Here is a 15178-nt window from a genome sequence, read left to right on the forward strand (position 1 = left end):
AGAAGAAGATTTCGGGGTCAAAGTAAGCTCCATGAAGTTACATCAACTTCTTGCCTTATGCATAAGCCGGACAAAGGCCGGTGTACATTGCACTGCCACCTAGTGTTAGTACAACGCCAGCAGAAGAATAGCGGCTATACGCTCTAGACCAATCCTCCAGTGCTGACATTGCTGTGCTTACACGGGACCCATCTTTTCCAGGATTTAGTGCGAACCCTCCGTGGCATTGGAAAGGGGTGAAATTCGGGTCTACAACTCGCGTATATGTTATATGGTATATGGTATATGTTATATGTTATATCCAATATGTGGGGGCTCGGCTATGGGAGGCTCTGTTAGATTTTCAAATAAAAACACCCCGGTCCGAGAAGATAGGAGTTTCATCACATTCATACCGTGAGAGTTGGTTCAGATATACCGGCATGTTCAACCGAGCACACTAAACGCGCACTTCGGATATACTAAGTAGGGCAACTCCAAGCGGGAACGTTGTACGCACTCTGTCACATTTTCCAGATGTCTTGAGCTTATATTTAAAAATATAATAGGCTTCAACGTTTAGAAATGGGTTTGGAAACCCCCTGGAATATGGAGGTATTTAATTGTTCGATGCTGGGTGCGGGCCCTGCTCAATTTGATATTTAGTTGGTTTCTTGATCTCAACAACGAGCCCAGAGACACAATGGTTGCAGTCAAGTATATGGGAGAGTATGACTACATACCTTCAATACCAGCTGCCGTGGTTTTCATTGTCCTATTCGGAATCTTAACGCTCCTGCATTGTTGGCAAATGTTCCGTGGTCGGACGTGGTTCTTCATTGCTTTTATATTCGGAGGAATATGTGAGTACTAGCTCAATGTGCTAACTTGCTGTTGGGACCTTTCATCAGGCTGTTTCCCGGGTCTTTCTAACGCACGTTTTCTATAGTTGAAGTTGTTGGATACACCGCCGTAAGCCGCTCTCGATACTCGATCAAGTCAGAGAGGGAATATGCTCACAGTTCTAGCGTGTCGTTTCCTCCAAACAATACCCGAATTATACCACTCCTCCTCTTGCCATCCAAGCCATTCTTATCCTCGTCGCCCCGTCACTGCTCGCTGCAAGTATTTATATGGAACTCGGCCGCATCATGATTGTCACTGGTGGAGAACACTTATCACCAATCCGACGCTCGTGGTTGACGAAAATCTTTGTGGTTGGGGACGTGACATCATTTTTGGTTCAGGCAGGAGGTCAGGCCCCATAACTCGTCCCTCAACGCGTCCACGATAACCTGCATCGTTCGATTGACTAACCATATATTGCAATGATACAGGAGCCGGAATGCTCGTCAAAGCCAGCACAGCAGCAAAAGGCGGAAATGTGATCAAGGTTGGCTTGATCATCCAGATCATCTTTTTCGGTGTCTTCATAATCACTAGCATCATTTTTCACGTCAAGCTCGAGAAAAACGGTTCAAGGGTGCTACAACAGCGCGTGGTCCCCTGGAAGAAACACCAGACTGTGTTATACATCGGCAGTCTGTTGATTTTCGTCCGTTCCATCTTCCGGTACATCGAGTACAACGAGGGAAGTAGTGGGACATTGCTCCAGCACGAATTCTGGAGTTACATCTTCGATGCCGCTCTTATGTTGCTGGTAATGGCCGCGTTTAACGTGATACATCCGGCCGAGATTAGCAGTCTGATGAAGGAGAGGAAAGGCGAATATGGGATGGAACTGATTGGATGACTGGGACGACTGGATATAGTATGCCGGGAAATATCCGGGGGTGTTCAATCCGACCGACTCAACCTGTACCCAAGTGATGTACATTATAATATTGATAGATCGTGAGTCCATAAAATTACATGGGCGAGATCTCAGTCCCGAAGTCTGTCCGACATTCTCTATCTTTTTGCTACATTTCTCTTTCCAATTTGAAATTATTCGGATTTCAATCTACATCCGCAGGTCTCTCGTATAGCTCTACATGCACGAGGGTCCGAATAGTCCGGCGCAGGGACAGAGGCCGATACAGCGCCAAGTTGCGACTCGTATCCCCTAACACGGAGAGCTGTTGTGCCAGGCAATAGAAAAAGGATGAAAGAGCTATCCTAGCTTGACCGACATGCGTTCCTGACTTTCTGAAACCTTTCCAGCAAGGTCTTTTTTATTAGGCTAGTCCAATAGGGATTGTACTCGTAGCACAAATGTTCCACTCCGAGGGTCCAGGGTCCACTGGTACCTATTTTGTACATGCTACAAGCCTAAGAGGTAGTGGCTACAGGGCCAAAGCTAAGACCCCGCCGGATTTAATATTCGCCAGGTACAGAGTTCAAGAACAAACAACCGGGTCAAATAGAATTTCGGTTACTTTCGCTTCATCTACAAGATTCCGACTAAATGTATGGTTCACTTTAGGACTACATCGGGTATCAAAGGTGATATGGCTACAAGCAGTAGGGACAAGAAGTTGGGAAGCAAAATGAAGTTATATTAACAAGAAGTGAATAACAGATAAACGCAGGTCTCAGACCGTCCACGTTCTTCATTTTGTAAGGAATTTGGTTTCTATACATGTGCGAGAGGGCCGATCCAGATCATAATCGTATAACCCTAGAGCGAACCCCAGATCCAGATTCAAATCCAGATCCAAATCCAAATCCAAATCCAAATCCTCAAATAGACAAGGTGCACACTCATCAAATCATCAAAGCGGGGCAGAATCCTGTCCCCTTGTCAACTGGACCAGTGCCAGCAGAGCAGACCAGAAAAAACAGTCCGAGGCCAAACACTCGACAACACCTGAATAGCAACCAAGCTAGTCGTCATGCACATCACTTCGTATCATTTCAATTCGTAATCTCGTTTGCAATTCACAGTTCTCGGTCCATGTCACCGTGCCCCAGGCACGAAACACAGATCCGAACTCGCTAATCAAGTCGCGAATGTAGCCATAAAAAAAATCATTTGCATTTGCAATTTGCATCTTCGTTTTTTTCTTTTTTCGTTTTCACATGGCAAGAAATGTGTTCGGTATTGTCCACCTGAAATCGGAACAGGTGTTTGAGACATATAGTAGAGTGGAGTATAGTAAGACCGAGGCACATCACTGCAGGGTGGGGGCGTAGCATGTTAAGAGTTCCGGCGGGGTTGTGCGAGAATATTGCTCAGACGTTTCCACCGCGGTGTTGGGGATGTCGAGTTCCTACGAGACAGGGATTTGTCTGGTTTTGCGGAGGACTGTGTAGAGGAACGGGCTCGGCTGTTGATGGTTGCTTCATGGTCGGCAAGGACATCTTCCAGACGGACATCGGAGTCGGACATGCGTAAGGATGAGTCCTTGGGATCGAGGATCTCGATGAATTTGGAGGGTGTATCGCGCATTGTGTAGAGAGTTTTCTTTTTTATTTTTTGATCTGGTGGAGGGTGAACAGGTATATGATTTCGAATTCCAAAGTGAAAAGAAATTCAGCGGTCACGAGGGTGTAGGGTGTATAGTTTTGTGTAGGTTCAAAGCGCGAGATGAGACAAAGAGCGCTGCAGGTGTAGGCTAACTGCAGACTTGTGGAGATTTGGTGTGTTTCAAGTTTAGGAGAGAATGGAGAATCGAAGAATATAGAAGAATGAAATAAGGGAGATGGGAGTTTTTATAAAAAAAAAAGAAGAAGGAAATGGCTTCCGATAGCGAAAAGGGAAATGTGAATGTCTGCAGTACCGAAGATCAGTGGAGTAGAGAAGTTAGTGATTCGATGGTCCAACTATAAGATTTGCCTGTGGACTATGATCAGCGTTGTGTTTCGCTCTTTTTTTGGATTATTTTATATATTTGATATATACTACTTAAAGAAGTACACGTACAAGTCGATGTGTACATATCCAAGTAGGCAACCTTTTTCCCCTCAAGGCACTTGAAACCCCACAAGTTGAGTGCATACTCAATGCACAAGCCCCTTTTGGCAATGTGTGTGACTTCTTGAGCTGCGGGGGTCATGATCGGCAACTATTGTGGTGGCGTCCGAGTCACCATCATTATGAAGAACGATGGTTCGTCTGGATATATGGTGTATGGAGAAAGCACCTGATGCGAACGGGTCAAAGTCGAATTTGGTTGATATAGGAAGATCATCTACTCCGACTTTCTTCCCTTTTCTGTAGACAAACCCCCCATAGACTCTCTGAAACTGACTACGATAACCCTGCAGTGCGCTATTCGTCTTAGCTTACTATTGTGGATGCCATCCTTCAAGCGCCATGACGTCGATGGCATGAAATCTCTATCATGGGCTTATATGGTCAGGGACTACTCCGTACAGGAGGGGGGAAGCAAGTCGACGGGTCCACGGGTGATCGGCTGGTATGTACGATGTACCGATGTACATTGGTCAATATGGTACATTGTACGCCATGTGGTACGTCGTCTTCTATAAAAAGAACCGCCACAGCAATTAGCCACCTCAGCCTGCCACATCCGAATCTCTTCCAACAATTTCATGAATTTCATAATGGCAAATGTGCGATCATACATAGGACCGCGTCAAGAGGGACAGGGGTGTTAGTATACGTAGGTGAATTCGCCCCATTGGATATTTCTCAGGGCTGTGCCGTCCGAGCTGATGTTAACCGGACCATCGTGCGGACTGTGCGATACAGTTCTCTCCAGGAATGGGAAGCCCGTCGGGAGTGGGGACTATACTCCGTACTCCGTCCCCGAAATACGAATAATAGCAGCACTTGAAGCCATTACAACATATTTTCTGTTGAGAAACTGATCGCCCTGGGTCATAGTGTCTTGTCACTCCTTCAGTGCACCGGCGTACACGTACATTCAAAATATGTCGATCCCTATTGGATTAAGGCTGTGGTCCCCCATTTTCTCACCGATATCCTCTGGGTGAACTATCGGGAGAGCAGTCGGAGGTGTTGTCGCTGCGCGGCACCTGAGTCATAATACACCATCGCACTCGACACTTGATGGCGCAGCAGACTTGTACGCAACCGTGATTAACCAAGAAGAAAAAAAACAGAACTACGTATGCCTCCCAGACTCGTGCAGAAAGTAATTGATTCGGTTTTGGTCAGAGGCCATGCACAAACCCCTCTTTGAAAAGCCATAAACAAAAAAAAGAAAACGCCTCGTGATAATTGAAATTGTGAGTAGAACACACACCTGAGTCCCAACAAACCTGGTACACTCGGTCCATCCATCCTCCATGTCTATCTGTGCAGAGCCGAGCTCGTTAACGAGGTCGTGTCTCCGGGTGTCTGGCGGGCGCAGGAGGCATTTGAGCGTGCCACAAACCAAGTGACCTATCCATTCAATGGAATAGGAATCACACTGTACCAAACACACTACTCCAAAGCGACGACACCGAAGGACACCTCACTCCTAGACACATAGGAACAGCCATCATTTCCCACCACTCCCATTCATGCACCGCACTGTATCGCATCTCCATTCGAGGGTATGCGACATATTATTTAAGTTCCATGTCCGTCATCTCAATTGCATCGGCCGACCCCATATAGAGGATGTTGTTGCATCTGTGCGGAGGAAAGAAAATGGGTTAGCCAAACTAGAATCACAAGTATCCAGCTCGACGCCGAGTTGGTTGAAGTGCGCATCACATACCTAATCAGAACGAGACCCAATGAACCGGTGGGCTTTCCATCGATAAATTCTTGCGTGTCGCGCAGCAAAACGTTCATGTATGAATCGATGCTCTCGAGGGTACCCTTGTATTCGGTCTGGGCCCACTTCAGGCGGATGAGGACTTCGGTGCCCACGCTGTAGAGATATGTAGGTTAGCAAGCTGTTTTAACAGCAACGATTCACATGTGCGCATGTCTCGAGAGATAGATATGCTGCTTGGGGCTGCTTGATGGGGTTCGGGGTGGGTTGGGGGCGGGTCGCATACCGAGCCTGGAGGAAGGGACGGGGGTTAAGCGGTTGGAACTGCAAAAGTGAAAGTTAGCAATTAGTCCTCTGGGGATAGCGCACAGGTTTAGGTGCTGATGAGCGGGATCTCGAGCTTGATAGCGGGCTGAGCTTGAGGGGGGAAAGACGTACACTCATTGTGACTCGAGATGAGTTTCTGGTTGGTTGGGGTGGAGTGGGAATTGAGGATATGATGACAGTAAAAGCTCAAGCAAGATCTATCACTCCGTTGGTTGATCGTGCTGGTCGTGTTGTCAACTGCGTGGGCATCGGAGTCGGCGAGATCGCGAAAATGTGAGGTGAATAAGGCGGTGGTTAGTGGCCAATCAGCACCCGTATTGCTTCACCGCCCTCAAGGTCCCTTCCAAGATTATAGTGGGCAAAGCGCTTGAATTGAGACCATGGGGTTTACTGTAGGTAGCTGTAGGTAAATACCCTGCGTTATTCAGTCCTTGGGGGTATGGTAAAAGGAGAACATTCTTTTTGTGGCTTGTTTTCATTTTCTCGTCATTGATATATCTCCCATTTTCAGTATGCTCCGTGCCTCCATTCCTATCACACCTTCCAAAGCTAAGCTCACCAACAGACACCAATAATAATACAATGGAAAAATATAATCAAAGTTCATCAGAGTTTCATAGATTCAGACTCCTGACAATCATCATCATCATCAAGTAGATCTTTGCTTAACGGCCAACAGTCCAGGTGATTTCCTTGATGCTGACTTCCTCACCCTTCTTCTCGTCGTAGTCGTACCACTCACCCTCTGAAAGGTCAATGCCAGAGAAGGCGGTGGTGGACTCAACAGCCTTGGCTTCCCATTCGCCCTAGATTGTCCCCATCAGTACATACAATTACCTATGTAATTTAGACAGAATTTTGGATTTACTCACGTCGGGCTTGAACTCAATGAACTCGAGGCCGCGGCAGTCCATTTCAATGATCTTCTGGGCATTTTGCTTTTCCTGAGCTTCATAGGGCTTAGGTCCGCTAGTGATGGAGGCAGTGTGGGTTTTCTATCTGGTCGTTAGCCATGTAATCATAAAAGTTGCAGAGGTCCAAAGGATTGATGCCAACAAAGCGGAGTGCAACCGAAATGGAAGCAACTCGCAAGAAATGCGAAAATGAAACATTTTCAGTCTATCAGGTTGGAAAAAAAAAAATAGTTTGCTTACCGTGCATAGTCGGCACTTCCACACGAAATTAGCCTCGCCGCGGCTACCGGGGATTTCGTGCGTCTCCTATAAATCAATCCAGTTAGTAAACTGTTCAATCGTGACAAGAGTAGGATGTAAGTAATCCACGTACGAAACGGTTGAAGCTGACCCAGTTGGGGTGTGTCTCATGGCAGGAGGTACATTGCACTCGGAAAGTGTAGAAGTAGGGATTTTCCTCAGTGTCTGTGGGCAGGAGGGCAGTAACGCTGTATCATCATATCAGTTAGTTGTCTCTTTGATAATAGTGGCCGAAAGGATCTGCCCGCGCAGTGTGTTCCTGGAATTGGAGTGCAGTGCGGGGAGATGCAGGCACCTGCAAAGGCTCAATAATCGAGCACCCAAGGTAGGAGCACTTACCCCTCCAGCTGAGCTTCGACCGAAAGAGTGAGCATTTTTGCCTTTTAAAGTTAAGTCGGTGAGCTTGATCCTAAGGTATGATGGCTGAAGTCAAGATCTTTCTGCAGGTGATGCGGGGTGGAGATGGAAAATACTTAACGTACATCGAGGCTTGGCATGTGACCACTTTATAAACATTGATGTTTGTCAAGACAACGAAATACAAAACATACAATTACGAGGAGATAGGGTAGGAATTGAAAATTGATTCATATTTATATGGGAATTGAAAATAAACGCCAGTCATGCTCAAGCTATCACTCGCAACGAACGAATCAAACAAGCTATATACATCTCGAAGGTAAAGTACAGACTCATAAACACGTCAACATTCTCACAGGCGGCTCTGCTGAGACTCCTGGCCTAGAGGTTTCGTCGAGAACGCGTTGAAGAACTCGTTGAGAGCGTCAACGGTGCCACTTCCTTCAACCAGCTGCACGGTGCAAGCAACGTGGCTGTCGGGGCGGGTCACAACAACACCACCCTTCTCAGCATCAAAGCCTAGCTTCTCGTGGGCTGCAAATTGAGCCTGAGGAACACGCACATCGGGGATATCATCCGCATAGAGGTGGTGGTGGTAGTCGCGCAAGACCTGGGGGATGGAGTCTACATCGATGGTGTTCTTGGAGCCTGCGTAAATCACAGACAGGGTGAAGAGCTTGGAGTGAGGGTTGTGGCGCTCGAAGAATGACACATCGGCAATGTCAGACCGGCGGTACACCGAGAGGAACGAGCGCTCCTTCTCTAGGTTGGCAGCAAGGTCGGTAATGGCCTTCTTGGTCTTGGACTGGTTGCCAGCGAAGACGAAGATGCGGAATGCACCGTTAGCGGGCACTTCCTGCTCGAGCTCGACAAAGTTGGAATCTGCAAGACGGGTGACGGTGGTCGGGGTGAAAGCGCGACCCGGAGTCAGATGAACGCCGGGAACCTTGAACAGAGCGGACTTGGCTGGGTGGCTTGCGTCCCAGGTGAAAATGCTGGGCTGGTAGGCCACTCCGTATCCACTGGTGAACTCGCAAGATGACTTGAAGGTCTTGACGAATTCGTCCTCCTCCCCACCGGCACCCACAGTAGTGTGGCTGGCAGAACCAACCTCGCCAGCAGAAGGACGGCGCTTGGAGAAGAGGGCTGCGTACTTGGAATCGAAGTCCAACAAGGTCTCAGCGATATCCTTGCGCTCGCTCTCGTAGGTGCTGAGAATAGAACGGTTGGCAAAACCACTCTCTACGGCGTGGATCTTCCAGGCCATGTTGAGTGCATCATGGAAAGCAGTGTTCATTCCCTGGCCAGCTTTGGGCTTTAGGGGTGTTAGCGATATTTTCTAGCAGATCAGGGATTTCAAAGGGGAGTACTGACGCTGTGAGTGTGGCAAGCATCACCACCCATGAAGACTCGCTCGTCAAGGGTGTAATTTTCAGCGATACCTTGTCCAATGGGGTAGACAGAGTACCACTCAACCCGGTCCCACTCAATCCAGTATGGCTTCAGAATGTTCTTCGCGGTCTGCTGGACCTCTTCGGCGGTGGCAGTCTTTCGGGGGTTCCAATCGGCGTCGGTGGAGGAGGCAATCTGGACATAGAGGCGGACCATGTTGTCCTCGCGGGGAATGACCATGATTGAGCCAGCGTCGGAGTGGATGGTGCATTTTGTCTAAATATCGATGCGTTAGAAAAACACGTGGGAATAGTTCTTTTCAGCCATGCTTACCTCAATATCGGGGAAGTTGGTGCGCACGACACCGTCCATGACACCCCAGACGTAGGCAATAGGATCCTTGTGGTGGATCTTGATACCAAGCTGCTCGCGAACGAAGCTGCGGGCACCCTCGCCACTGAACAAGTACTTGGCGCGTACATTCTCGATGACGTTGGTATCCAGGCACTTCAGGTTGACCTCAACAGGGTAATCAGCGTTCGCGCCATCGTTCTTGAATCCAACGATGGTCCATGGCCGCTCGACAGTTGTGCCGGCCTTCTTAATTTCATCCAAGAACACGCGCTCGATCTTGCCCTGGTGAACCAGGGTGGTGAAAGGGTAGCGGGTGTCAATGAAACGGGGGCAACTAGGCCAGCTGCCAGTGCGGCCGATGCCAGAGCCGTCACCCTTGGGATCCCAGAAGGCAACGTCATAGACCTTGGCAGGCTCGTAAGCCATGATCGAGCGCTTCAAATCAAGGTTGCGCAGGATCTCGGTGGATCGCGGCTGGATACCGTCGGCGCGACCAGTAGCGGTCGGTACTGGGCGGTTGTCGATGTGCTTCACCTTGTAACCCCATCGTGACATACACAAGGACAAGAGCAAACCGACGGGGCCGGCGCCCACAATGACAATGTCATAATTCTCTTGTTGGACCATGCTGGCTGCCAAAAGCAAACACAGGGATTAAGGTTGGGTGGGAGAGGAGGGGTATGAATAGTATGGAGAATGGGAATATAATCAGCGTAAATAATTGGACGTATGACTTGAAAGAAAAGCAGAATATATCAGAGTGTCACCCTGCACGATGACCGAAAGAAAATGAATGAGGGCCATGGCTGTCTCTATATACTGTCCGGGCACTGGGGTAAGCGGACAGATTGGGTGTTGAACTGAAGCAACGGAGAACATCCACGGCATTCAGAGTCGGCGGAATCGTGGGGAGCACCGGTTCGAGGGTTGGGGTAGCCAATCAGATTCGCCAGAAACGGAATTATGGACGATTTGTCATCGAAGAAGCAAGCGCCGTGTGGGGGGTAGGACTGGCTTTGCACCAAGTCCATAATACCGTCGTTGATCCCGAGCTTGCAGCCGCAGGGCTTCAGTGTGACTGGATTGCTCCTCTTTTCCTCTGCTCCACCCGGAAACGATCTCGGTAAGCGGACGGCTGGGCACGTGACCCCGCCTCGGCAACCCTGCCCGGGATCTATATCTCTGGACACTCCAGTGCTTCCAAGGTTGCTATGTACACCATTATTACTACTACAGTATCCTTAGGGGGGAAATTGCCCAATCCATCTAAACATAGAAATGACTAGCGGACTGCCATCTCCAATATTATTGGCTACATGCTCAATCTTTTCCCTTCCAAGGTTATTCCGTTCTACCGAGATTACTGAAGTCCTGCCGCCTTATCCACCGAACTAGGTCCCGTGCCGTCATGGTAGTTTAACCTGGTACTTGCACTGCGGGTAACCCGAAATTCCGTGCCATGCTGTAGAGGAAATATCCATGAGGTCTAGCACCTACTCTAGTGTGGTTTCCTCGGTCTAGTCCATGGCAAATGAGTCGGCTCCACCCCTCCTTTGGGGGAAAAAACAACAAAATCTCAAGAAGCATTGCTACATGGACAGTCATAACAATAGCACTCAGATGGTTCGACTCTAATTGTACGGTAATATAACCAGCGTAGTGGCATTAATGACCCGTGTTTTCTTAGTTGAAATTTGCTAGGCTTCCCAACAGTTTAATCTTAGAGCTCTTGATATAGCCGTAGCATGAGAATATTGACGCCTGAGGCAACAATGACGAAAGAGGGTGGGTCGGGTACAACTTGTACCGCTCCGAACTATAGCCATAAAACTACCTGCTTAAATAGAAACATATCAGGACCAAATATACAATATCCATTTGTACGCTATGCACAATAAGTGGTTTTTTACAACTAGATTTACACTGACATCTTTTGTAGGCAATACATTAACAGGTATGCACATGGGGTGAGTATGTAAGGACGTTTTGCAAGATTTTGTAATATCCTTACTATTAGTGTGGTAGGTGGTGAGAAAACATAGGATGCATTGTAATGATCCTGAGCTCATACATTAGAGAGGATGCTATCTTTTTGTTTTGTAATGGCTCTCAGAGGTGTGATGGGTGGGTATCAATAATTTGTGTTGCTGCAATATGCCTATCTAGGTAGTCTAGCCCAAGCCCTGTATTATGGAGCATGTGCTGTCACATCACGTCGTCTTTTTAAAGTTGACACATCCATGTGTACTACTAGGATCATGTGGTAAGCGGGCGTTTAATTAGCCTATCAACAACCTCCTTGATTGGGGATAATGAATTATTTTATTCTCCGTTTGTTCATTCTTTGTTCCCAGTATTTTCTTTGTTCCAATGATCTGATATTCCATTTTCTTTGTTCCCACCTTCTTTGTTCTTATTGTCTTTGAGACATTACCAGCCACATTATTGGACTAATCCTATTATTGCAGACCACATGGTCCCAGTATACTCTTTTCAGTCTCAACAATGGCCTCGACTTTTCTACTATGCTTTATTCGGCAGTCATCAATAACAATTGAATGGCTATTGTAATGAGACGCATTGTAGCCCTTGGTTCCCACGACAGCGATGTATAACTATCCTCTTCTTCCAACCCTTTTCCTTCTTAGCTCCCCTACTTCTTCATACCTTTTACCCTGCTGTCCCTCATACTTTCACATTTATTTTTCTGCAATTGCAAATTTGCCTTTGAACAATACCTCGAATTGAAACCGCAAACGCAACAATGTCTCAATATCCACCAGTCCGTCCCTGGGCAACACTCAGCACCATTGACCGGGAAGACGAGCCATTGATCCTCTACCAAGAAGAACGCCAGCAATGGCTTCAACAGCATCCACATGTTGTTCCTCAGACCGCAAAGAGGAGTGGCAACAAGATTCAACGTGCCTTCGCAGATCGGGGCCCCAGCATGGCTGAAGGTCTTCGTGATATTGCGGAACGCGGTGCAGCTCGTCGCAATGGAACCCCTGTGAACAAGAATGATGTGTAAGTGCCATCCATCCTTACCTAAACTTGCTGAACATGAAATCTAATATGATGAACAGTTTTACCAAGCCATTGCCACCAATTCCTCAACAGGAAGAGCCTCAGCCGGCCACCACAGTTGGTCAGGAGGGTGTTCAAGGTTCTGGCTCCGATATCAACAAGATGAGCATTTACTACGTGCTTGACAGGCCCAACATGCAAGGTCACCACGAACCCTCATTTGCTCAACAAGAAGGTTCTCAGCCTGCTACCGAAGTTGGCCAGAAGGCAGTTGTTGATGGGTTTGTGCACTCGAGTGAAAAGATGAAACTGAATTTGCTTCTTGGGGAATGCAAGCTTCAAGGATACGACGACGAGACTCCATCCATTCAACCCAAAGCATCTGAGCCGTCCCTGCCACCCATTTCGCATCACTACCACAACGTGCAGGCCTCCTATGCCAATCATTCCCCTGATTTCCATCCCTTGGATCAAGCTGCTCCATGTGCTGCTCCTGCATTTGACGTCCCTTGTGCTCAAGCCGATTCACGACCTCGTCACGACGGTTATAGCCCAACCTCGTGGTACGAAGCCCCACCCACTCGTCACGAATCTTCTCCGGATGCTCGGATTGCAGTGGTACCCAGCAATACTCCAGTCCCCGAAATCAAGCGAGAAAATCAGGTCACCGAAGTGGGCGCAACCTTGGAGGAACTGGTTGCTCTGATCAACCAGGCAAAGGAAAACTATCGCCTTGCAAGTGAAAATCACAACCCAGGAAGTTCGGATTCTGCTTACCGTTTCGCTCCCCCCAATTCGGCATCTGTGGATATCTACCATGCGGACCAACTCTCTGGTCCTGGTTTCCAGACTCGTGACTCCTTCATTCGTGATTCTGAGGGTCCTATGTTTGCGAGCCCCGGCACCATTCGCGAAGTGACACCCACAGCGCCTGTTTGGTCCCCGACTCCTGATCCTTGCGCCAACCCAGGAATTTCATATTCTGCTTACCGTCTCGCTCACCCTAATTCAAGCCCTTTATTTGTGAGCCCCTGCGCCCCCCGCGAAGCTACACCTACAACGCCTGGGCCGTCCCCGCTGTATGCCCCATACCCTTGTATCAAAGGATGTTACTACTGGACTGACGAAGAATCTGAACCTGAATCCGAATCCGAATCCGAATCTGAATATGAATCTGAACCTGAAGCTACATCATCTGCTGAGCCCCAGTTCCATCAGGAATGTTCTGCTTCCAATGTACCACTGCAAGAGCCATCTGTGTTGCATTCGTCTGCCCCCCAGGCCGCTTCTCTCCAAGGAGATTTCACTTGGCGTCAGGACACCTTCGACGGGATTGACACTGGCATTGTTGTGCCCCTTGAACAAATGTATGCTCGGGACTACACTACGCCTGATTCGCCTCTACTGGATTCACCCACGTCTCCAGCTCCAGCTGCCCCATCTCCTGAGTGTCGTCCAAATGGTCTTCCCAGACTTTCCTATACCGGTGCGCCTCGGGTTGGAATTTATTCATCTGATATCCCCCCCGATCCCCGGTTTATGCAGGTTAATTTCCGCCGGGACTACGTTTCATCTCCTGTCAGCTATCCAAGACGGTTGAGCGAGGAGAGAACTAACATGGACAATGACGAGCATTCTCTTGTCCCACAGCAATTGAACGTGACTAAGAAGAAAACCAAATTCACCATGGATGTCCCCATCCACAACGTTTCCCAGCATCAGACAGCTATTCACGTTCCCGAGTCTACCAATGGTGAACATAGCCGCGCAGCTTCCTTCGTCAATGATGAGTCCAACGTCAACAACACCTTCGGCAACGCAACCCTGAGTCGTATCACCGAAAGCCCCAATGCCTACAGTTCTTCGGGCTCCGAAGGCTCTCGTGGCAAGCGCAAGCGATTTACCAAGAACCTCTTTGGTAAGAACGGATACCTTGAAGACAACGAGGAGCCACGGAACAAGAGATTCCGCTTTCTGAAGGGGGCCGTCAAAAAGGGACATTCAACCATCAAGGGAATGGTAAGTGTTTTGTGACTTGGCTTTTGAAAAGTTTTATAGTGACTAACAATTGTTTTGACAGCTTTGGGATGGGAATCGAGCTTTGATCAGTTCATCCAAGCCCAGCATCGTCACCGAGAATACTGCAACCATTACTCTGAACACTGATGTGCAGTCAATCCTGTACGCCGAGATTGAGAACATGATCACCCAAGCAGCCAATGAATTCCTGATGAGAGAGTATTACGAAGGCCACCTTACCACTAGTTCTCTCAGCAAGGCGAAGAGAAGATGGGAGAAGAAGAACATGCCTGGTGTCCCTCAATTCCGTTTCGACCAATTTACCCAGTACAAGCTGATCAGCGCAAACCGCAATAATCTCGAGTTCGGCAACACCAACAACAAGTTTGGTCCGGCCACCGTTCTGAGAAACTGGAAGAAGATCTGCAAGCATATGAGCATCCGCACCTTTGTGACCCCCGATTCAGTCGTCAAGAAGGACATCCACGATATCCTGGATCTCTTGCAGCTTTTGAATGCCGATAAATGCCACATTGAGCTCATTATGGCCCTCAATGCGCATGTTCGCGGAGAGCTGGAGAAGCACGAGGTGATGCAGCACTACCGAGACACTCAGAACTCTGGAAACTCTCGCTCTTAACTTTTTTTTTGTTCATTTGAACTTGACCCATGTTTGATTCTTCTCTTCAACAATTCTCGTCTCGCTTTCGTTTTTCGCATTTTGCTATTCTGTCTCGGCTGTTCTTTTCTAGAACTTCGCCGTTATCTGTTCGCAATTTGCCGGTTTCAATTTCTGCTTTTCTTGTTTTTTTGTTTTTTACTATCTGCTATTCTGTTTCGACTGTTCCTTTCTAGGATTTGGTCGGTGGC

General features: G+C 48.2%; 6 protein-coding genes across 6 annotated transcripts; 2 read left to right on the top strand and 4 right to left on the bottom strand.

Moving 5' to 3' along the window:
* Positions 1–682: 682 nt before the first annotated feature.
* N7455_001290 (RTA1 domain-containing protein) lies at positions 683–1732 on the top strand (the record flags this gene model as incomplete). The annotated part of the gene is made up of 4 exons (XM_040950950.2): positions 683–842; positions 929–951; positions 1008–1233; positions 1317–1732. 4 exons carry the CDS (start codon positions 683–685, stop codon positions 1730–1732), a joined length of 825 nt encoding a protein of 274 aa, XP_040818594.2.
* Positions 1733–3118: 1386 nt separating this feature from the next.
* N7455_001291 (uncharacterized protein) lies at positions 3119–3370 on the bottom strand (the record flags this gene model as incomplete). The annotated part of the gene is made up of 1 exon (XM_040951081.2): positions 3119–3370. One exon carries the CDS (start codon positions 3368–3370, stop codon positions 3119–3121), a length of 252 nt encoding a protein of 83 aa, XP_040818089.2.
* A 2090-nt stretch (positions 3371–5460) lies between these two features.
* On the bottom strand, positions 5461–6059 carry N7455_001292 (small nuclear ribonucleoprotein F; the record flags this gene model as incomplete). The annotated part of the gene is made up of 4 exons (XM_065603970.1): positions 5461–5527; positions 5616–5771; positions 5902–5939; positions 6054–6059. The coding sequence occupies 4 exons, from the start codon at positions 6057–6059 to the stop codon at positions 5461–5463; spliced, it is 267 nt and encodes an 88-aa protein (XP_065462461.1).
* Positions 6060–6354: 295 nt separating this feature from the next.
* N7455_001293 (CXXC motif containing zinc binding protein) lies at positions 6355–7607 on the bottom strand. The gene is made up of 5 exons (XM_040951972.2): positions 7496–7607; positions 7230–7344; positions 7097–7162; positions 6815–6937; positions 6355–6748 (listed from the first exon to the last, which is right to left on the bottom strand). Exons 1-5 carry the CDS (start codon positions 7528–7530, stop codon positions 6608–6610), a joined length of 480 nt encoding a protein of 159 aa, XP_040817803.1. The 5' UTR covers positions 7531–7607; the 3' UTR covers positions 6355–6607.
* Positions 7608–7868: 261 nt separating this feature from the next.
* Positions 7869–9920, bottom strand: N7455_001294 (putative FAD monooxygenase; the record flags this gene model as incomplete). The annotated part of the gene is made up of 3 exons (XM_040951592.2): positions 9242–9920; positions 8891–9184; positions 7869–8831 (listed from the first exon to the last, which is right to left on the bottom strand). Exons 1-3 carry the CDS (start codon positions 9887–9889, stop codon positions 7869–7871), a joined length of 1905 nt encoding a protein of 634 aa, XP_040817942.2. The 5' UTR covers positions 9890–9920.
* A 2106-nt stretch (positions 9921–12026) lies between these two features.
* On the top strand, positions 12027–14948 carry N7455_001295 (uncharacterized protein; the record flags this gene model as incomplete). The annotated part of the gene is made up of 3 exons (XM_040951859.2): positions 12027–12289; positions 12349–14308; positions 14370–14948. The coding sequence occupies 3 exons, from the start codon at positions 12027–12029 to the stop codon at positions 14946–14948; spliced, it is 2802 nt and encodes a 933-aa protein (XP_040818144.2).
* Between the last annotated feature and the right edge of the window lie 230 nt (positions 14949–15178).

This window comes from Penicillium solitum, assembly GCF_028829755.1.
Source record: "Penicillium solitum strain IBT 25940 chromosome Unknown utg000001l_segment0_segment0, whole genome shotgun sequence".
NCBI lineage: Eukaryota > Fungi > Ascomycota > Eurotiomycetes > Eurotiales > Aspergillaceae > Penicillium > Penicillium solitum.

Bases quoted from the DNA above. Each gene is read 5' to 3' on its own strand.
- N7455_001293 (XM_040951972.2), bottom strand. From the start codon at position 7,530: ATGCTCACTCTTTCGGTCGAAGCTCAGCTGGAGGG. The intron at 7,163-7,229 runs GTACGTGGATTA...ATTGATTTATAG, and splicing joins GGGTCAGCTTCAACCGTTTC to GAGACGCACGAAATCCCCGG. The intron at 6,938-7,096 runs GTAAGCAAACTA...ACGACCAGATAG, and splicing joins GGAAGTGCCGACTATGCACG to AAAACCCACACTGCCTCCAT.